The 23,003-nt window shown below is 48.6% G+C and overlaps 2 protein-coding genes across 2 annotated transcripts; both read left to right on the top strand.

The window, feature by feature from the left end:
• Window positions 1-14,428: 14,428 nt before the first annotated feature.
• LOC123138166 (glutamine synthetase) lies at window positions 14,429-18,222 on the top strand. Its single transcript, XM_044558079.1, has 11 exons — window positions 14,429-14,698; window positions 15,470-15,509; window positions 15,688-15,791; window positions 15,915-15,963; window positions 16,477-16,583; window positions 16,700-16,787; window positions 16,881-17,009; window positions 17,107-17,181; window positions 17,293-17,384; window positions 17,477-17,636; window positions 17,731-18,222. Exons 1-11 carry the CDS (start codon window positions 14,625-14,627, stop codon window positions 17,881-17,883), a joined length of 1,071 nt encoding a protein of 356 aa, XP_044414014.1. The 5' UTR covers window positions 14,429-14,624; the 3' UTR covers window positions 17,884-18,222.
• A 1,936-nt stretch (window positions 18,223-20,158) lies between these two features.
• On the top strand, window positions 20,159-22,622 carry LOC123139427 (uncharacterized). The gene is made up of 3 exons (XM_044559231.1): window positions 20,159-20,404; window positions 22,061-22,519; window positions 22,603-22,622. The coding sequence occupies exons 1-3, from the start codon at window positions 20,386-20,388 to the stop codon at window positions 22,620-22,622; spliced, it is 498 nt and encodes a 165-aa protein (XP_044415166.1). The 5' UTR covers window positions 20,159-20,385.
• Window positions 22,623-23,003: the final 381 nt, after the last annotated feature.

Here is a 23,003-nt window from a genome sequence, read left to right as displayed (position 1 = left end):
TTTCATACAGAAAGTATGGACTAAACGGACACATTGTCATATATCGACAATCACTCCACCATGTCGTGCCATCCATCCATGTCAGGGAGATAGTCCCCGAGCTTAGTGAAAGGCTTCATGTCGAGACGCTGAGAGGCTACCCATGTTCGGATGTCTTCCCGCGACATTTGTCCTTCTCCGTAGAACATCCCTGTTTTTCCGACGACCTCCTTCATGATGATTTGGGAAAGTTCGCGCTGGATGTTATAGAACTCAACTCGAAGTCAATGTCCTCGATATCTCCTATGTCCTTTGCCCATTGCAGAATATGGGCATCGCCAGATCTAGGTGACATGTGAAGGTTTTGGTGATCCCGTCTGTACTCTAGCATGTGGTGTAGGACATAGAATCCATCATTAAGAGAATCACTCGGTTGCTGGATGCAGCAGAAGTCGGTCTTATGGCTGAAGGCGAGCCTGCTGCCCCTTCTCTTCTTGTCCTTGACCTCTCCACCCCGTGCTTGGTAGTAAAACATAGCACTGTCGAGAACATCCTTGATGTGGGTGTAATCCTTTTTGTGAATGTTCTTCGACGAGTCCAAGTAAAGAGTGTGGGAGTATCGGGGGTAGAGGATGATGAGGACGGCGCGCCCGCCGCTGCGCAAAATAAGTACACCTCAAATTAATTAACCTCCATCGTGCAAATGAATGATTGAAACTGAAGGAAGGATAGCCGCGCGGATGACTTACACGGGATGATAAGGCACGAGAATCGCCTCCTTGTCCTTATTGGCGAGCATGAAACTTATGATGTATTCCCTCGCGTATTCACAGTGCTTTGCGCAGACTTCCAAGATGCCCTCGTGCATGTAGTACGGGTCAGCGACACAGATATGAGGTATCTGCTCAACCCCGATGATGTAGTTCATGTGCAAGGCATAAAGGCGGACAAACGTAAAATCCAGCTTCTTCACGTGAAACATGTCGAATATGTAATCAAATCAAAGGAAGAACTTATCCGCGGGGAAGCAGTCGACGTACGACATTTGCCGCGGAACATTAACCACGTAGAGTGGGTATCCTCGATCTTTCGAGGCGATGAGGCCTTTCTCTATCCGCAGCACATCGTCATGAAGTCTCCTTAGATCGCCGAATCTGGCCCCTAGCGCTCTTGCAGGTAGGATTGGTTAACCGGGGATATGCCATTTATCCGCATCGGGGATATCTATACGGTCCTGAAGCTGAGGCTACTGAGGCTGCTGGATCATAGAATCGGCTTTTTTGCCTTTCCTCGCTCTCTTCCTAGACTTCTTTACTACCGGAAGGTCGTCCATAATATGTTCAGCCTCTGGAGATGGCAATTCAGGCACCGACTCATGATGCTCAAACCCTGAGTAGGCGCCAATATAGACATACTGTTAGTGCCATCGTCATCCTCATCCTCATGCATGGCGACATCATCAGTGACTAATGGAGCCTCCTCCTTACCCCGTCCGCTATCACCCAATCTGACACCCGACGCTAATTAGGTAGGTGGGGTGTTGATGTTTATACCTTGCTAAGGCTGCGTGCTCGTGGGTGTGCTCCTGGCCGCCTCCAGACGAAGCAGACTCTTTGGCCACAACAGGACCCACCCATTGCAACAATCACCAAACCGCCGCGGGGTCTCGTCGTCATCCCCCACTAGTATCAGAGGAGGCAAATTCTCGTGGCCCAGTTTGACACTGGCCGCGGAAACCTTGAAGAGTTCAGGGGGATCGGACGGCTGTCGAACAATGGTTCCTTCGGCTTCATTATCGTTGCCTTCCTCACGTCCACCTTCTGGTCGCCGATGGTGTACAATATGGTGCACGGGGTTTCATCGGCCTGCAAATAAAAGTCTACGACGTGAGACATCCGAAAGGCAATGAAAATGGGTGGTTATACATTTATTGAAGGGGGCCGGTGTGACAGATACCGTGAGGGCGTCGAGCTCAGCCAAAGACGAAGCACCTCCGAGCACGTCCGGTGCCGGAGCCGGTGCCGGAGCAGGTGCTAGTGCAATGCTAGTCGAGCTGCTCCCCAAGAAGTCAGCAAGGGGAAAGTCCGCTGCATTTTTTTTATGGATTTTGCTTGGTCCAAGTGAAAACGGTCGGAACCAAGGAAGTAGATATATCTGCAACCACCTGTTTTGCGGCAGCTACCGCTATTGCGACTGTCTGAGATGATTTCTTCTCAACCGCAATCTCAACCTTCTTGTCGATGTTTTCTTCAGTTAACCTCCGTCTTTCCTTTCTCTCCTCCGTGGTCTCATGGTAGTACTTCTTCCATGTGGCGTCGTCTCCGACACCGTGCACGCGTCCATACGACGGTCGAGTATCCACCGGGAGTGTTTTCAATATGTCCAATGCCTCAAACGGCGAGTCGCTTTCGGGCGTAATCCTGTGCTGCTCTCTCTGCAAAAGGCACAAGGATCGTTTACAAATATGACTAACGTGTGCAGTCGAATTGATCAGAAACTAAAATTACCAGCAGTCTCATGAACTCCGTCGTGACCGGGTTTGTCTCGTAAACCTTCTTCACTGGGTCCCAACGGTGCTGGGCCCTGAGGACGTCACGCTCCTGCGGGATGGTGAACTCTGCCAAGGGGTCTGGGATGCCCAGACTCGCGGCTTCCGCATCCTTCTTGGCCCATTTAGACCTCTTTCCGCCATAACCACGACTTCCGAGGTGGTGTCTCCCAATGTTCCTCTCTTGAAGCCCCTTCATGTACTTAGACTTTTTTTGGCAGCTTCGGCCTCGCAAGCCTCCTTGAATATTTGAAACTGCTCTTCCGTGATTGTCGGATTATCCTTTACAATCTCGGAGTAGGGTTCCTTGTCGATGATCCTTGCTTTCACCCTTGTTTTCCAAGCGACCAACGCATCGCTAAACTTGGTCATGGCGTGTTTGTTTATCTTCTTCATTGCCGGGTCCTTATCTGGATCTTCATAATACTTTTCATTCTGGCCCGGGAACAAGAATATCTGGTGAAACTTCTTTAAGAGGGAGGGCCTCATATTATCTATCTTTTGTAGTTTCTCATCGTTGATGGTGGCGGTTGTCCGTACGATGCAGTAAATTTGATTGCCATAGCACGAGCGCGCTTCCTCGGGTGCCTTTGGCTCAAAATTGTCGTCGTCCACCTCCGTGACCACCAGTCTAGTAGTCCTGAGTTTGTTAGGAAGCCGTTGCCTCTTTGCTTTCGGTTCTACACCGGCTCCGCTCCCCGAGGCAGTGCCGGTCTCGATGCCGGTCTCGGTCTCAGTCTCAGCACCGGTCTGCATGTTGGTCTCGGTCCCCGATGCCACTGGTGGGCCCGGTAACAACATTGGTTGACCGTCGGCAAGGCTCAAAAATTCGTCTGCCGCCCGGTAGACATCGTCGCAATCACCAGAACCCTGTCCTTCATCGTTGCTAGCCATGTTTCCTATGATTAAATCTAGTCAATTAATTCTAGACCTAATAAAATGAATAATGACATAAAAAGGCCTATTGTTTTGCAGGAACATTGACTCCTTCCTGGTGCGGCAAATCCCGGGCACTCGATATGTCCTAGTTTGTATGCCGAAATTCATGGAAAATTTCGGCATGACCTTTGCTAAAAAGTGAACAAATTGAGAACCTGAAATTTGCTGGAACGGAAATGAATCAACATTCCGGCAAAACATAGGCCACTCAGCTTCATTCCCTGAAAACAATGTTCAAATATCCCTCTTCGATACCGCGACACATGTCCAAATATACACGAGCAACCACATGTCCAAATTTCACAAGCTAATTCCAAAACAAAGTGTAGAAGAAATTTCATTTAACTACTAATTGAACAAAATTCAGTTAACTTTAGTGCTCTATAATAATGAAAGAAAAAAATCCAATTAACTACTAATTCCATTCATTTAGGTTATTCATTTAACTTCACCTAATTAACCTACTGTACCACTACTACTAGCAGCACTACTAACCTAATTAACATCTAATTAACATCTAATAGTACCACTACTGCCCTAACCTAACTAACATCTACTAGTATCACTATATACTATACAAGCAGCATCTACCCTAATTAAACCCTACTGCCCTAACTACCTTTTGCTGTAAACAAAAAATTTTGCTCTAAACTAATTTTTGCTCTAACATCTACTACTTAACATCCTTTGCTCTAAACTAAATTTTTTGCTATAAACTAACTTTTGCTCTACTAATTTTTGCTCTAGAATGCAGAGAGAGAGGAGTGGGGGAAGGGGCGGTGGACTTACAGAGAGGGGAGAGACGGTGGCGGGGAGGTGCTCGGCGACGGAGGTAGGGGCGGAGAGGGCGGGCTCGGGCACGGGAAACAGCGGTCCTGGGCGGGCTCGGGCGGCGGTGAGGTGGAGGGCGGCGACGGTGAGGTCGAGGGCGGCCTCGGGCGGGGGCGGTGAGGCTGAGGGCGGCCTCGGGCGGCGGCGGTGAGGATGACGGCGGCCTCGGGGGGAGACGGTGAGGTTGCTGGCGTCCACGCCGACAGGAGACGGCGGCGAAGTGGGGCGACGGCGAATTGAGGAGACGGCGGCAAGGGCGAGGGATTTGGGGAAGAAGTGGTGGCCGGGGGGGGGGGGGTTGTTTAAGTGAAACGTAACGGTAGCGCGTTTCCGAAAACGCGTTATAGCTAAGTTAGCTACAGCGCGTTTCCTGAAACGCGCTACTGCTATTCCTTTCTCTTTTTTTCCCTTTTCATTTATTTTTCTTTATATTTTATTTTTTTTTCCTTTCTCCTTTTTCTATTTCTTTCATTTTCATTTACTTTTCTACTTAATTTTCATTTTATTTTATTTTCGTTAGCAGTAGCGCGTTGCACATAAACGCTGCTACAACAAATTTAGCGGCAGTGTTGTTTCTAAAAGAGCGCTACTACTATGTGTAGCTGATTGGCTTAGCGGTGGGAATTTTTGTAGTAGCGCTTTTACGACGGGACGCGCTACTGCTATGTATGTATCTGCAACGCGGTTTTTTCTCGCGCGCTACTGCTGTCTAGCAGTAGCGCCCTTTTTTAACACGCGCTACTGATAAAGTTTTGTGTATAGACTTTTCCCTAGTAGTGGGAGGAGGGGGCACCGGGCTGGACAGGGGGTAGCCGAGAAGATGGCGACGGCGACGATGGCGGGGTAGGGTTCGGGGGCGGAGAAAAAAGGGCGCCTGTGCCCCCAACGGGCGGGGCAGGGGAGGACACGGGCACGCGTCGTGCGTGTCCGGTTTTCACGCAAACACGGCACAAAGTTGGGTCGAAAGCGCACAAAAATGGACATTTGTTCGTTTGATCCCGTGCGTTAAGCCGTGTTTTGTGTCCGTTTTAACCCAAACTGACGCAATCGGCCATTTGAAGTCATGCGTTGGAATAGCCTTTAACGCGCCGTTTAGGAATTGCCCTCGCCGCCCTGACCCCCCACGCGCACGCCCGGAGCGAAGCGGAGCAGTACTGTACAGAAAGCGGTGGGCGGTACTGCGCCGCAATCCGGTGAATCTGAATCCGGCCATGATACCTAGCTACGAGGGCCCCGGCGCCATCAGGCAAGTTGGACTCTGCAACTGCCAGTTCAGTCCAATAAACCAGTCGTACGATGGCCGTGCTACGCAGAACGTGCAATGTTTTGTAACCAACCGGATGCATAGATCAAGACTCAAGACGCGAGTGTATGGATTGTACTGCAACGCGGATGCTTTGCTTCTTTTCTGCATCCTCGTGTAGTAGTTGCATCGCGTGAATGCGAGATTTTTGGTTGAAGCATGTTATTAAGCCTCGGAGTAGGCGGCTAGCTGACTGGCTGTCCGTGGTCCGATTTTCTTTTACTCGCCGCATCAACGTCCGGTACGAGGCTATGAGCAAGTCCCAAGACTCCCGAAGGGCCCAAAGTCCAGAGATGGTTCCAAAGGGAAATCTCGTTCCCTTGACAAAACGCAAGAGGAGAAAACGTCACCCATTGAAACGACAGTGTGATTAAACAAGACTGCACGCAAGTCAAGCATAGCGATCGGCCAACGTAAGTTTACATGAATGAAAGCGCTTGCTTGCTGGCAAGAGCAAGATGCAAGACCGACGACTCGAGACTTTGAATATCAAAGAATCAACGATACTTACTCCTACCATAACCGTGCACTCCTGCTCTGCTCTACTGGTGCTCCAAGTCCAAGTCCCAGCTCCCAACCAATGGCGACCCGTACTATCTGATCCCCAGATCCACTGTACTGTACAGCGACGTAGACGCGTACGGCGTAGGCGATGCGTACCCGCGTCGACCACCGCGCGTGAGGCGAGACGGCGACGCTGCCAACCAATCGATAGGGTAGACCCGCGCTCGCTGGTTCCGCGAAAGCGATCGGGAGATTTGGAATCTGCGTACGCAGCAGCTACTTGCGTTACTCCTTGGATGAATCTTCTCCCCCGCGACAAGAGAAGGCTGCGAAAGGAACGCCCATCCACCTCGCCGTCTCAGGACTCAAGATATTAGTAAATGCAAACTACTCCAGTATACGTGAGCACGCATGTCTGAACTCTCTTTCTAGGGTGCATGCTAGCCGATTTTTCAGTCAGGTCCATCCCGGACCAGAGGGCATCGTTGTGGCGACCGACGGGGCTGATGAAAATCACTGAAACTTACTTCGATGTCTCCTGGGTGCTGGGTCCCAGAGGATACGTTCGGCCGTTGGCTCCAAGGTGTTTGTGAGATTAGCAAAGGAAAATAAGCATATATTTTACCGGTGATAATGTCAAGGGTGGTTAGCATAATGCAGAACAGATCAATGGCATCTGTAGATAGATTAACAAAGCGTTGAAATAGGAAAATGCAGATTAACATAGCTGGCATGCGTACGAGTCATTCGACGAATTAGCATTTCCTTCCAGCGATTATCTTCCACGCTCTCCTCCTGCTGATTATTGTACCCGCCATTGGGCATTATATTTTGGTCCAGCAGTAGTTTAAGAGATATCTGGATTTGGTAATCTCTAGGTTCGTTTTAGGGTCAGAGCTCAATAGTTTTTGCATAGCCTACGGCCTACGCATTCAGCTGTACTCCTACATCGCACCTTGGATCTGCGTATGCACCTCGCAGAACATGCAGATGCAGCTCGCAGGATTCCTGCGGTGCATGATGCACCTAGCCACTTGCGTTACTCCTTGGATCTTCTCCCGTTCCATGGAACACCGCGACAAGAGAAAACTGCGAAAGCAACGTCCATCCACCTCGCTTTCTCAGGATCCAGAATTGTATGATATGTGAGCACGCAGGTCTCAACGCTCCTTTTCTGTCCGGATTTTAGTCCGGTCCGTTTCGGACTAGAAGACATCGATGTGGCGATCGACAGAGCCGAAGAAAATCCCTGAAACTAGATGTCTCCCCAAGATAATTTTGGCCGTTGGCTCCAAGGTGATAGCCACGATTAGCAAAGAAAAAACATAACACATCTCACCTCCGTCGTCCATAACTGACAATATCAATAAGAGCTAGGATAATGCGAACAAACGGCATCTCAAGATGATAATATTAACAAGCATTGCGTTGAGACAGGAAAATGCAGAACAATACAGCTGGCATGGCATGCATAGGAGCCATATACGCGGCGAGACAGAAGAGAGATGGCAGTACGAATGAATGTGTAATTCTTTTCAGCAGTTTCCCTTCACGAACTTCCCCTGCTCAATATTGTATGCACAGCCATTCTGCATTATATTCCAGTCCACTGCCCCAGCACTAGTTTAAGAGATATCTGGACCCGGCAATCTCTAGGTTTCGTTAACTAAATACAGTGTCCAATAGTTTATTTACACCACGACCATTCAGATCCAGAGGTAACGTTGCATGCACGATTCATGGCCAACTAAAACCGTGTGTCCATGTGACTCGAATGACACTGGTGCAACTCAGAACCCCAGATGCTTCGTGTCTCCTGGGAGCACCAGGCAACTGAAGATCTAGATCCGCAACAGACCGATTTCATGGGCGAATCAGTCGCTCCGGGCGTGCTCCACGTTACGCGTGCGTGCGACCGGACGCTTATTATGTACTGTCTGCTGTACGCGCAGCCCGTGCGGGCTCCTCCATTGGTTCAGCCCGGCAAAGCGAGATCACAAGCTTTCTACAAGCTCTGTCCTAGTTAGACTCCTGCTCATCGTTCGGTTATCTGAAGCTCCCACGCATTTCACCTAGGAGCAGACGGTGGCTGACAGCAACGAAGCTTTGCGGAATTATTACTGAAGCCTGACGTGGACAGCAATGTGCGCAATCCGCTTTGTTGAAGTGCTCCACGAATCGGCGGAGCTAATTTTCTTGTCGTACGCTATGTTCAGTTTTTCACTGTCTTTTTCTGCAACTTTTATAATTTTCCTGAATTTGTCAACGGCCAAGAAAGCAGCGTCCTCTTTTTCTTGTTCCCGGCGAGCACGAAGCCAGGGCCGCATTGGCCAGCAGACCCGACTCCGATGCAACCAAGGGCTTGGAGCCTATCTCAATCCGATCGACATATCGTCGATTCGTCGTAGAAGAAGAAAATGGGGCCTGACTTAGTACTATACCTCATGTTTCCAGAAGAAACTTTGGATGCTCTAGACTTAGTACTATCCCTCATGTTTCCAGAAGAAACTTTGGATGCTCTAGAAGGAGGAATAAAGGACTCAGGAATATCATCGCTCGATCGTCACGGCCTAATAATTCCCACGCACGTTGGAACTGGATGTGAGGCTCGATCTAGTCAGGCCCCATTGCTGCGGTATTGGGGCGCGAATAGGTCCAGCACCGGGGGAAGTAGTACGTAGTAGCAGGTGATTCTGATGCAATTAACGAGTTGTGGTACAATCATCTCGCATGGACGATGGAAAGCAGCTGACGTACCAGCATGAGATGCTGCCGCCCATTCGTGGTTCAGTTATGCTCTCGACGGCGGCAAAGCCAGAGATTTCGAAGAACATGCAGATGCACCTCGCAGGATTCCTCTCAAATCAAATGCTAACAGGAATATCTGCGAAAATCCTGTCGAGATTTATAGGTGAAAAAAAATTGTTCTCCAATTTTATTTTATTTTGCCACTGGCCGAGTAATTTCGTCCGTCGCTGGAAAAACGTCGTGTCAAATACGCAAAATTTGTACTAGCGACGAAGTCAGGATTTTCTGTTGTACGGACGCACACCGAGTACAATCTTTTCAACGATGGGCAGCGCGCGTGCGAGTTGTTGGGGCGCCAACGTCATGGGTTGATTCCGTGAGCGTGGGCCGTTGGAGGACCACAAAAGCACGATTTCACACCTTGCGAATTCCATCTCGCTATACAGATATTCCTGTGTTTGATTCAAAAAAGGGTATTCCTGGCTTAGCAAAACAAGTTTATTAAAGTGTAAGAGCAACCCTTTTAGCGGAGTGTTCAGAATAGAGTAGCAGATCATCTGGCAAATCATGGTAGAACTGATCGTAGTACGGCTTGTTGGCTTCGCAGAGGCCATCCATGTATAGCTAAACTTTTGTCGGCTGATTGTAACTCTACACTTTTGGAATAAACTCCCATTTCACTCGCAAAAAAAAAAAGAAATACTACATTTTCATGTTTGATACTCCCTCCGTCCCATAATGTGACGCGTATCCAACCAAGGTTCATAAATTTTGACCAAGATTATTGCAAAAACCATCCATATTTATAATATCAAATATATACCATAACTCTAAGGTACCTAGATTTTAAGACCTCGCAATCAATTGAGGTCTTCAATTTGAAATTGGGTCATCCAATTTTGACTGGATCAATAATTTCGCAAGGAGCTCTCTCATTCCATTTTTTTAACACACTATGCTTCCTAATTTTAGAGCTCATCCATTCATTTGACGTATACAAGTTTAAAACCTTGATTTTGACTCAGTCAATCCTTGGTTGTGGCAATGAAATCTCTAACTTTTCAGCTTCCTAATTTTAAAGCCCCTCATTCAAATCAAGTCTTCAATTTAGAATTGATACACGATTGATTGGGTCGTTGACCTAGGCTTCACGGTGGGATCTCTCGATGATTGGGTCTCTTGGTAAGTCTGGGTGGTGTGGGCCTTTGTTGACAAATGAGAAGTGCCGCCTATGACACGTTCTTAGCACCGGCATGATACACACGGCCAACAACATATGTAATTTTCTCATGTATTTCTATCAATTAAAAGACGCGCTCCAATCACATGATCAAAAAGACCTACACAAACACCACAATAAAAAAACAAAAATAACACACTCATTGACAATTTGCTATGGATTGGTCATAACAAACACTCTCCCACCAGTCACTTCCATGATTTTCACCGTTGGGTCACTTCCCTTAATCTTCAACCATAAATTGACACATCATCTATAATCATGATTGCGTAAAGTCTATCCGTAGGTGTAGCATCTCTTATAAAAAAACACTCCATTGTTTTTCCCACACAGCAAACCAACTAGCATGTAAATAATTTTCACAACTTAAATAAAATGATCATTTAAACATAAAACATGTACAACCCCAAGAACATAAACGGCGCAGCAAAGCACGCACTGCCCTTCTATTATATACCATGCGTAGATATATTTCATGCTGAATCCAATTATGTTGATTTTCGTATTCTAGACATTGATTAATTTATCTGTAAACTTGGTCAAAGATTACAATGTTTTGACTTTGAAAAATCTAATGACGCTATATTTTGGGACGGAGAGGGTGTTAGGGTATATTTCTCCCTAAGTGGTTTTGGTGATTGATGACAATGTATTTGCGGACTAATCATATGCATTCAGCATTTCAGACTATCAAGCATATGGCACATGACGATTTGTGCCCCTCAGAGTTTCAAGTGAAGACAATTTTCTTTCCTTCGGCTCAGTTGGGTGGATTTGAGTCGTACGGAAAACTGTAGTATCAAGAGGGGGTCCGCTGCGGAAAGGTTCGGATGGAATCAACACGGACACACTCATATTGCACCCATTGCCTCTTTTCGTTTCGTTGGAGTTGTGCTTTGTGTGTGCCGAAGAAGGGGTGGAGAGCTGCAAGCAATAGTACCGCGGGCAGCAGCGGTAGTACCGCTTATGGGCGGTAGTACCGCTGCTACTCCAGCTCGTACTACCACTCGTGGTTGGGGCCTCGATTTTTCGTGTCGGGTTTTACGATAGTACCTCAGGGTATCTACCGTGCTACCTGTTTGCCCTAGAAAACTGGTGGTTGTAGCAGTGGTAGTCCGCCTATAGACGGTAGTACCGCCCCTACTACCGCGGCTACCGCCGCCAGTTCCTCTGTTTTCTCCCCTATTATTCTTATCTCGCGTACATCCTGGTAGGAGTCGGTAGTACCGCTCCCAGAATGGTAGTACCGCGCCTGGAGCGGTAGTACCGCTCGCTTGAGGGCTGAGAGGTGCATAATGGTTGAATTTGTCCCCCACTATAAATGGGGGTTTTCTTCCTCAAGAGGACCTCACCTCTTCTTCCTCCAAACTTCATTGTTGCTCCCAAGCTCATTTTCACCCGATCTCTCTCCCTAGCCAATCAAACTTGTTGATTTCTAGGGATTGGTTGAGAAGGCCCCGATCTACACTTCTAGCAAGAGTAATTTGATTCCCCGCACTAATCCTTGCGGATCTTGTTACTCTTGGGTGTTTGAGCATCCTAGACGGTTGAGATCACCTCGGAGCCACATTCCATTGTGGTGAAGATCCGTGGTTCGTTGGAAGCCTCCAATTCGGTTGTGGAGAGAGCCCCAACCATTCGTCCGAAGGCAAGGTATAGGAAAAGTGGCTTTGAGCAAGTTTTTCACTAGATCCAACGATCCCCTCTTAATAGTGCGGGATCCCTATACTCAAGAACAAACCATAAATGAAGTCAATATCTTGTATCTCCATTCTTGAGTTATATGCTTTTTGTCCCTAGTCATGATCCATGCACACGGTCTTTGAGACATAATCCTGAGATATACTTGATAAACATGATTAGTCCCTAGCATATGTGTTGTCATCAACATCAAAATATGATTAAGGGCATGATTGCACTTTCACTCGTCTCCACCGGCTTCACTTGTGGTTATCTCTTACCTTTACTTTGTCCAAGCTCTTGTTGTGTTGTATCATTTGCTTGCTCTTCTTGTTGTTGTTAGCATCAAATAAGTTACTCACCTAGTTACACATCTAGACAACCTATTTGTTGCTAACCCTAATTTGTTAAGAAAAGCTAAAAATTGGTAGTTGCCTATTCACCCCCCTCTAGTCAACCATGTCGGTCCTTTCAGAGGGTATTATTTTAGATGCATTTTCCCCTCTGCTCTAACACACTTGACGTCGACCTCACCAAGGAGTGGATTACAAGGTGGAAGTGTCGACTCCACCGAGATATGAGAATTCGACAGAGCAGTTAGGATCACGTGACAGGGCCACCGACTACATGTGAGCGTTAATGGTGGTGGGGTCAAGAGGAACAAGCAAAATATTAAATGACAAGTTGAGTATTATAGATGTATGTATTTCTTATGTTTTCCTCCTCCTAAAATTAGGCTCATGGCAAATCCTTCTTCTTCCTTCTCAACCTTCTTCTTTCTTTCTTCTTCTTCTTCCTCTTTTTCTCCAAGATATATGATTTTCGTATATGTTTGTAGCAGTTTAAAAACTATCCCAATGGTGTTTTTTTTTCTTATAACGGAGACGTAGTTGAAGGCAACCGCACCTGTCAGTGGAAAAAAAGGTAGAAGCATCGACACCACCGAGGTAGAAGACCTCCATTTAGCGTTTAGGATCATGAGGTTGAGCCACCGACTGATCGATGATGGCAATGGAGCTGAGAGAAACAAATAAAATATAAAATGCAACCGAAATTTCTTGGTCAATCCTTCTTCCTCCTTGTCGACATCTTCTTCATAGCATCATCACCATTGCCTTCTTAGTCCAACGTGGCATCATAGGCACCGCATTCTTAGGCTCGCCGTATAGGTGCCAATCCTTCTTCCTTGTCGGCCATCTTCTTCCTTTCGTCATCACCGCCTCATCCTCAATCCAACCTTGCATCATAGGCACCCGCCTTCTTTGGCTGGCCATATGTGGGCCTTCGGCTCTCATGAACGCTCCAACTATAACCGCCCTAAACTCTTGACCTGTAAGTCTGACGAGGTCGACACACTCGCACATGGTTCCCTCTTTTAGCTCTGTCAGCACTGACGACAAATTTACGTTCTCACAACCCTAACCGATGCCGATGGAGCCTAAATAATATTTTTCACCACAACAAAGAAAAAAAAGGCAATCAGCTGAATAGTAATATCAAATGCAACCTTTCATATATATCGCTTGGGATAAAATCTAGGAGTAACCGATTTGGGCAGATACCCACACCGAATCAGCAGCCGGCATGCCAACCAAGATTCACATCAATCAAACGTGGAAAAATAAGATCCCCGGCACAAATGGGTCACGTGCGTGCTGGCGTCGCACCAGTTCATACCTCAGCTTTTTTCCTGAACCAGCGATCGATTCACCGCACCGTACCTCACGTGCGCTCCACCTCGTCATTTCCCTTCCCCTCCTCGTGACTCTGCCGTGCCTTCTGTTTCGTCCACTGCGCGAGCACTGTAGCACCCTGCCGTGCCACAAGGCACGGTAGAGGAGCCGGTTCCGTGACTCTTGCGGTTACAAGCCCAGGTTTTGGAGTAATTTTGAACCTTTTCAAAAAGCGCACCGCCGGAGAAAGATTCTCCCCGTGTTTCAAACGTGGCTCTCCGGAGTAAGAAAATAAAAATGGAAGCACTGCATTTATGCAAAATCGTGGTGGTCTTTGCTAGTGAGTCGCTTCCTTTTTTGCACCTCAATAAATCTGCAAAAATTTATGTGCGCACGCAGAAATGCGCAAGATTCCCCGGCGGGTGAAGATTCCCTGAATCTGCAACCCACTCCCACTGGCGCATGAGGTGGGCAGCATTAGGTAGCTAGCTAGCATGATTAAATTGCAGCAAATATTCTATCAATCTATTCCAGCTTTGGACTCGTCTCCAAAGCAAAACGTCGAAAAATAAAAGAAGAAAAAAACCTCCTTTACTTTACCCCTATGCTCGGAACTCATAATCAATCTCCCAGCAGCACCACACCATCGACAAAGCTGCCGCCCGCAACGCATTAAAAATATTTTATTTTATTTTCCTGCAACAACCCCCCGTTTTCCCAGACTCCGTACGCCGCACCGTACAGCTGACGGCCGGGCCCGTGCGAGGCGCCGGCCCCGCGGGTCATCGTCGTGGGAGCGCCGGCGTCGGGTGCGGCGGACGTGACATCGCGCACCTACCCACCCCCGGTCGATCGATCGATCGAACGAACTACTTACCGGACATAAAATATTTTCTTATTATTATCCGAGCCCGCGAAGGAGACGTCGCCACGGCGGAGGTCCGCGGAGATAAACATATCTTTCTGAGAGAAAGCTGGTGGAAAACCCGCACGTATAGCGGCGGTACACGGATACGCACTGCGCGCGACGGGGTTCCCTGTAGCTCCTGCTCCTGCCGGGTGCTGGGTCGTCGCCATTATATAGCCGCCCTCCCGATCTCCCCTTGGACTCGCACCACCCCCACCCCCACCCGCCTTCCTTCCTCCGCGACTTGCCTGCCCGCCCTCAGTCAGCCGGCCATGGCGCTCCTCACCGATCTCCTCAACCTCGACCTCACCGACTCCACGGAGAAGATCATCGCCGAGTACATATGGTACGTCCTCCTTCCTTCCCCCGGACGGACGGACGGGCTTCGGCCGTTTCTTCGCTGCGTCTCTCTTGGCCGCCGGCCGGGTTCATGCCGCCGCCGGCGGCTGGTTCGCGGAGAGGAGGAGGAGGGATCGCTCGGGGGGCTGGGTTTTTTCTCGATGCTAAATTCATGGGGCCGTCGTCGTAGTTTGCGCTGTTAGCGCAGATTCGTCCTAGTGTTTTCTTTTAATCAAAAATACTTTTCGCCCTCGCGATCCGCTCGTGGGTGCAGCGAGCGGCGGTGCTCGCTCGTGTGGGTGGTAAACGCCACCTTTTTCTCTTGTTCCGTTCAGTTCCGTTCTGAGAGGGAGAGAGAGTTGGGAAACACAATAGGTTTTTGGCATGGCAGCGCGACGAGAAGAGGTTTTTGGTTTTTCGGTGGTGATTTATCACCCCCCTTCCGGATATGCGCAACGCAAGGATGGATGTGCCACTACCATATTCGTACCAGCAGTACGTTTTGTCCTGTTGGGGGGAGGATCTCTGCGGTGGCATCCTCTGCCCCCCGGTCCCTCCCCTGCGCAACATGGCCCCGGCCCGGCGCGGTCAGAGGCCCTGCTCCTCCTCCATGAATATCCCACACTCTAGCTTGTGAACACCGAGACCAGTACCCATATTTTCACTGTGCCCGGCAAAAACCGCGGTGAACAGTGAACGATGCGCGATCATGAGTTTGGTTTCTGTGGACTGTTTCTGCTGGTATATTCACCGTGTATTTATTTTGGATTTATTGCAGGATCGGCGGATCTGGCATGGATCTCAGGAGCAAGGCCAGGGTAAGATACAGATTCAGATAAAGATTCCCCGGCCGGCATGGATCCCATGACCCTCTATGCCGTGTCCTATCACTTTTCTTATCCGCTACTGAGCTGTTCTTGTGCTTATATATCAGAGGTTGCGAGATTCCCTTTTGCTAACTGTGTGAATTTACTGTTGCTGCTCTGGTTGGTGCAGACCCTCCCCGGCCCGGTCACCGATCCCAGCAAGCTGCCCAAGTGGAACTACGACGGCTCCAGCACCGGCCAGGCCCCCGGCGAGGACAGCGAGGTCATCCTGTAGTAAGTGCCATTTGTCATGCCCCTACAGAACCATTTACCTCTGTGAAGTGCAGTTCAATCTTTTTGTTACTTTGGACCCAAGGAGTAATTTTTGTTTCCCTTGGGGCATGTGCCACGCTGCAGCCCACAGGCCATCTTCAAGGACCCGTTCAGGAAGGGCAACAACATCCTTGTAAGTGACCACCCCACTCATGTAATAGACTGTAGCACTACTACCGTGCAAGTGATCTGCGCCTGTAGGCTGTAGGCTGCAGTGTAGTACTCCCTCCGTCCAGAATTACTTGTCGAAGAAATCGTTAAAAACGGATGTATCTAGAACTAACATATGTCTAATACATCCATTTCTCCAATAAGTACTTCCGGACGGAGGGAGTTCTGGTCAACTACGACAGACTAACGAGTATCATTAAGAGGGCAGATCAACTTAACTATCCTCTGATGTAGAATTTGAATGATCTTGGTCCAGTGTTCTTAGCTACTCCTACTCCTATTTCTGACGAAAATTGTATCCCAGTCAAGGACCCCCTCAGGGTTCTGAATTTTTTTTAGATATTTTTGGTTATTAGGTGTGCTTGTCTGGTCTACCTAACTAGTACAGTGCAATAGAGAGGGAATCCAATGGTCATCATCTCGTCAACATCCTTAGTAATCAAGATCCCCCTTACTAAATTCGAACCACTTGCAGGTCATGTGCGATTGCTACACCCCAGCTGGAGTGCCAATCCCCACTAACAAGAGATACAACGCTGCTAAGATCTTTAGCAACCCTGATGTTGCCAAGGAGGAGCCATGGTATATATAAATATAACACACGAACTTGATCGATGATTACGAACACTAAAAAAATAATGATCTAGTAACTGTTTTATGATGATTGATTCACTGATCGTATTGTTTTGCGATGATAGGTACGGTATTGAGCAGGAGTACACCCTCCTACAGAAGGACATCAACTGGCCTCTCGGCTGGCCTGTTGGTGGCTTCCCTGGTCCTCAGGTACGCCTCTTTCGGCTTGACCGACTGAATTTGGACGTTTGGCCCTAATTTTGGTGAAGTGTACACTTACCAATCTCTTCTTTATGTGTGTAGGGTCCTTACTACTGTAGTATTGGTGCTGACAAGTCGTTTGGGCGTGACATAGTTGACTCCCACTACAAGGCCTGCCTCTTTGCCGGCGTCAACATCAGTGGCATCAACGGCGAGGTCATGCCCGGACAGGTGAAACACCGCTACAACACAGGACATTCCTATTTTCTGTATCTTGGAGAATTACTGTCTCTCTGACCATGGTAGAATTATTATGTTTGGTTTTCAGTGGGAGTTCCAAGTTGGCCCGACTGTTGGCATTTCTGCTGGTGACCAAGTGTGGGTTGCTCGCTACCTTCTTGAGGTAATGATAATAGTCATGTGATCTTATTCTGATAAGGGAGGCTTTTGTGATGGAATGACATCGTGTTCGGTTAAAATTCTTGTGATTAAATGTCACTCTCCCTTTCTTCAGAGGATCACTGAGATCGCCGGAGTTGTCGTCACATTTGACCCCAAGCCCATCCCAGGCGACTGGAACGGTGCTGGTGCTCACACAAACTACAGGTAATTGAGATTGAGATACTCGAACAGATCGATATGATCCGTTCATCTTACCGTGCTATTTTGCTGATCACGAACGACTCTGCTGCATTCAGTACCGAGTCGATGAGGAAGGACGGCGGGTTCAAGGTCATCGTGGACGCCGTCGAGAAGCTCAAGCTGAAGCACAAGGAGCACATCGCCGCCTACGGCGAGGGCAACGAGCGCCGTCTGACCGGCAAGCACGAGACCGCCGACATCAACACCTTCAGCTGGGTACGCGCCCCTTGCCTTCTAGTTCTGAATCCATCTGAATCTTTCCATATCTCGTTACTCCGACAGTGGTTCTAAACACCATCTTGCTCTGCAGGGTGTCGCGAACCGTGGCGCGTCGGTGCGCGTGGGCCGGGAGACGGAGCAGAACGGCAAGGGCTACTTCGAGGACCGCCGGCCGGCGTCCAACATGGACCCCTACGTGGTCACCTCGATGATCGCCGAGACCACCATCCTGTGGAAGCCCTGAAGCCGATCAGCGCCGATCGCCGTGCGATGATCAGTGGTGGGTTGGGTTTGGTGGTGGCCATTGGAGGATTTGGACGAAATTCTTCCAAGATATTTCCTTTTCCGTTTGGTTGCATACTACGCGTAGTCCGTTTAGGTAGGTCACATCATCGTCGTCGTCATCAGGGTGTCTGGTCTCTCTTCTCTCGTCTTTGGGTGGTGGGTGGCAAGAGGCGTGTCAAACACACAGGACTACTATTGATTGTTTTCCCTTGCCGTCTGGGTGCTCTGGTCTCGTCTCGTGTAATCATCAATTGATATGGTAATAAAATGGTCCGTACCGCAGCCGTGGTACCACGCACGCCGCTTGTCTCATGCTACGGACGGACGGGTGGTGGTGTGTGCTTTATTACTCGCTAACGATGCAACTTTGTGTAAAGCGGTTGTTGCGCTTCCAATGGTCGTGGATGAAGCTTAGGCGACGCTGGGCCATTATTAGTGCGCCAAGAGTGGGGAGCTACATTATTGTACCACACACATGGGATCGCTTTTCCTGAATTTCTAGTTCTATAAAATTGATAGATTCTACTAACAGTTACTTTTCTTTCAAGACAATTATTATAGTATAAGAAAAGGACAGTTTGATGGTAATTGGTTTGGTTTTCAAGGAGGTAGAGTGATAGGGAAAGAGAGCGCTCGGCTCAGCTGATAAGAGATGGGGACGGAAAAGCCTCGGCAACATGCTCGTCCCGTAGCACAGCGAATCAATCAATCAGAGATTGCGATCAGCCTGCATGTTCCTCATCCGGTACAGTGCACGCGCTTTTGGCCCCCATGAATGGTGTCCCACGGGGCCACGGCTACAAGTGTAGACATAGACTTGTGACTCCCCCCTCATTCCTGACCGTTCGTCCATGCTTGTCACGACCCACAAGTAGGTCGCTAGGCCCCATGTGGCGGCACAGTACTACGTACAGTGGTATGCAGGTCGCCACGGCAACGTGCCCCAACCGCTCTTTCCCGAACATCGATCATGCCCCTCTTTCGTCCAAGTACAGCGCCCTCACCAACTCTCCAAACTTTGTTGTACTGCACTATCAGTACCAGTGTCACTTTTTCATCGGTCCTCAACTGGCCAGTAGCTCATTTATTTCTTTGCCTGGTCAGTCCGCTGCCTGCCACTTTGCTGGTGAGCATCGGTCTACTATCAACGATGTCCGGCGTTCAAGCCTCGCCTTGCACGCCTCTCGGAATCTCGCCGATCCCAGCTGCGTCGCGTGTCAAAACGCGACGATCGCTTGGTCAAAAGAACGCAGCGGATGCATCGGCTGCGTAGGAATGAAACCGCGACCCAACCGGCGACCCGAGGGCCGCCGTCCTTTAGCTGCCGGAAAGGTCCCTCCCTCGATCGCCGGTCCAAAGTCCAACCCTGCACTGCTCTGCAGCAATGCATGAATCATGATCGATCGCCATGGAAGCAACAAACAAACAAACCAGGGAGCGACACTTCGCGCCGCGAAAAGCTAGCATAACCACACCACACCCTCTGCTTAGCTGCAGTTTAGAAATGGTCTTATGGTAAACTATTGCGATTACGAGGAGGAGGAGGGTAGGAATTCAGTATATGGCAGCAATTTGCTGGTCCCGTCTCCCACCACCTGACGCTGGTGGGAGACGGGACCAGCAGTGCGTCGCGGAACCCGACGACGCATTCTGTTCGACGCTGATGCCGTGCCGGCGAACGAACGCGGTGGCCGCTTGTGATGTCGTGTGACACTGGATCGGGCGATGATGGACGGGGAAACATCACTCGCCGTGTCACGACGGATGCCCGCGCAATTTGGAATCTTGAGCAGGTAGAACTAGTAGGCCGAGTGTCCTCTATTGACTATAACTACGAAGCGCAGAATCACGTCAAAGGTTGCAACTTGCAAGCAAGGCAGGATAAGATAATTGAGGCCTGCAGATTATTCAGTTATGGACCTACCTACCTTGTGCTTGACTGACTAACTTCAAGCTAAGATTATCTGAATATTCCACGAATTGCTGCGTATGATATCGGAGGAAGCCCATGCAATCTGGGACCTCAGTGTTGGTTTTGATCTCACGGCTTAAACAGGCCAGTTAGATCTATTAGTTTAATTAAAAAAAGGGAAAAGATAACGTTAATGAAAAGGACCCACGCACCAACGTACGTGAGGTTTTATCCCAACTAAGGCGCCCTGATCGGGGGCACCCGAACCAACTGATGGTTTAGGTCCCCTGTCGCCAGCGCTACATAAAAGGAAAAGGGAGAGGGTTGGCAGCCTGCGCGATCACAATTCACGTACGGTTTCACTCCCCTCCCGATATTCTCTCACCCCATCCGATCAGGGGGAGCGCTGCAGCGACGGGAAGACCTACTCCAGCCGCCGCTGCCGTCCCCGGGCAGTGCCGGTGGCGTCCTGAGGGCATCAGGACGTTGAGGAGGACTTCTACCTCGACTACATCACCTCTGCATCAAGCCTGCACCAAGCAGGCGATCATGTCCACTGCCGTGACACGTAATGATCCCCTAAACCCTTCTCTGTTTATGTTTTAGGTGATCTAGATGCAATCTGTTCCTGCTAATGGCATTCCAGAGATGCATAATTATCCCAACAATGGTATTAGTCGCCAAGTTTGATTGCAATAGGTCCCTATATTATTGATCTGTAGATCAACATCAAGTTTAGATCAAGTCAGGTTTAGGGTTCATGATCAAAGATTGAAAGTTTTAGCCCTTGGTTAGCCCTAAGATGCATGCTACTGTCTTGATGCCCTCTGTAAATCATCATGTTTTAATTCTAATGTGCTACGGATCAGTACTGCCACCTACGTTCATCAATTCTAATTAATCTAAGTTAAGATTTAATGCTCATGGTTATGTCACGGTTAATTAGAATCAATCATGTTTAAGTACTGGTTCCGGGTTTTTTTTTTGATAAGCAAATAAGAAGGCAGAGGGATCAACGGTAGCAAACCCCCCATGTTGAAGAACCCTAGATAAATCCCCAATTTCGGTAGAACCCTAATTTTTTCAATTAGGCATGTTTTTTCACCAATTAAGCACTGATGAATACGATTTTTGGGGAGAATGAGGAGAATCCTCACCTAATGCACCGCGTAGCCGCCTCTTCCCTTCGGGGCCCGCACTGCGTCCACCACGGTGCGAGGGCGGAGACGCCGTGACGCCGCCGTCCTCGGGACGACGCGCGGAAAGAACTTGAGCTGCCGCCGCGGCTAGAATGGACGCGCACCTGTGTGGCCGACGCCGCGCGGGTCGCCGTCGCCCTTCATGCCATGGTGGCCGGTGTGCCCATCCTCCCTCCCTTGATGCGCCATGAGCACTGCCGCCGGGGCCACGTTCGACGGGGGAGCGCGCGGGATTCATCCTGCTGCACGCTCCTCCGGCGAGCGCGGCCGCCGCGCCGCCATGGCGGGCGCGCCTCAGGCCGCCGTCGAATGCCGTCGCCGCTCACGAGCGAGAAATGCGGGGGGGGGGGGAAGTGACTAGGGTTACCGGTCGGCACTTTTGTTCGGGCTCCAAGCCGCGCCGGCCGTCCGATTCGATCGAGCGGCTCTCAGCGACGTGGAGCACCGGCTCGGGCCTTCGGGCATTAATGGGCCATTTTCGGTCACGGGCTTCGGCCCAGGTTGCCTTTGCCCAGCGCGTTTTTTTCCTCTTAACGTTTTTCGCTGCTGGGCTGGGCCGTTTTACTTGTAGCTGTGAGGTATTTTGGGCCAAAATCACTGTCGCGATTTTCTATTTTTCCAGTGCGTTTAAGTTAATAAATATTATGATTTGCACTGCTTAAACCAGAAAATGCGTAAAAATGTAATAAACACATTATTATTCTGGGTAAAATTGAACCAACGAGATATTTTATTCAGGATTTATTATGTGTTTTTGGATGATGAAGTTTTTTTAGACATCAAATAATGATAATGTTTTTTTATGTTGATGTTTAAATTGAGAATGAAATGACTCTAATTTTAATTCGGACCAACGTTGTTTTATTATTATGAGTCATCCCCTATGATATTTTAATTCCATGTTTTTTTCTGCCCAACGGTGTTTTGACATGGAGTTGAAATTAAATACTTGGCATGTTTGTTTATTTACCAACGTAAATTTATAATCATGCAACTTTACTTATGAACTTTTATGATGATTTCAGCTTCCGCTCCATTCCGGTCCGACACGATCGAACCACTTACGGGGAGTAACTTCCCTCGTTGGAAGTCCCAAGTCGAATTATGTTTGGGTTGTAATGAATTTGACTATGCCTTGAGGGAAGAAAAACCTGTGGCACCTGTGGCAGGTGTCACAGGGTATGCAGAACTCAAGAAGGAGTATGATGTTAAGATGGAAAAGTGGAATAAGTCCAACCATATTGCGCTTCTCATCATGAAAGCGACAATATCGCCGGACATTTCTGAAGCACTCCCTAAGAAAGATACTGCTAAAGATTTCCTCACTGAAATGGAGGAGCAATTTAAAGGCTCCGACAAAGTGTATGCTCATGAGCTTTTTGCTAAGCTTCTTCAGAAATACACTATTGATAGAAATGTTAGGCAGCACATATTGAGGGTGGTAAATGCTTTCACCAAGCTTAAGGCTTTGGAGTGTTCTTTAAGTGAAGCTCTTCTTGTCATAATTATTCTTGAGTCTCTTCCTGAAGAGTTTGAACAATTTAAGGTCAACTATAACTCTCTAAAGGAAAAATGGCCACTCTCTAAGATGACCGCAAGGATCGTCCAGGAGGAAGAAAGGATCATGAGGCAGAAGAAAGACCATGTCTTTCATGTTGGCTCTAACAAGAGAAAGCATGACGGACAAGGTTTCCCTAAGCCTCAGAAAAGGCAAGTCAAGAAAGAAGGCACTAAGCCATTCAACCCTAAGGCATTCAAGGGTAAAGAAGCCGGTGGTTCTTCTTCTGCTCCTAGCAGCTCCACTGCTGGAGAAAATGCTTGTAACTTCTGCAAAGAAGAGGGACACTATCAAAGGGACTGCCCAGGCTTTCTAAAATGGATGAACAAAAGAGGTATTGATGAAATTACTTTTGTAGATGAATCTCTTTATGTTGATTTTTCAATAAAGTCATGGTGGATTGATTCAAG

This window comes from Triticum aestivum, chromosome 6B, assembly GCF_018294505.1.
Source record: "Triticum aestivum cultivar Chinese Spring chromosome 6B, IWGSC CS RefSeq v2.1, whole genome shotgun sequence".
Classification (NCBI taxonomy): domain Eukaryota; kingdom Viridiplantae; phylum Streptophyta; class Magnoliopsida; order Poales; family Poaceae; genus Triticum; species Triticum aestivum.
Note: the sequence above shows the minus strand (reverse complement) of the source record. Positions and strands in the feature narration are given on the sequence as shown.

What these genes read in the sequence shown, in the direction of transcription:
- LOC123138166 (XM_044558079.1), top strand. Translation starts at nt 14,625, where the DNA reads ATGGCGCTCCTCACCGATCTCCTCAACCTCGACCTCACCGACTCCACG. An exon ending in GTTGCCAAGGAGGAGCCATG is followed by an intron (nt 16,584 to 16,699) that starts GTATATATAAAT and finishes TTGCGATGATAG; the next exon opens with GTACGGTATTGAGCAGGAGT. An exon ending in ACATCAACACCTTCAGCTGG is followed by an intron (nt 17,637 to 17,730) that starts GTACGCGCCCCT and finishes CTTGCTCTGCAG; the next exon opens with GGTGTCGCGAACCGTGGCGC.
- LOC123139427 (XM_044559231.1), top strand. An exon ending in GGCTTTGGAGTGTTCTTTAA is followed by an intron (nt 22,520 to 22,602) that starts GTGAAGCTCTTC and finishes AACTCTCTAAAG; the next exon opens with GAAAAATGGCCACTCTCTAA.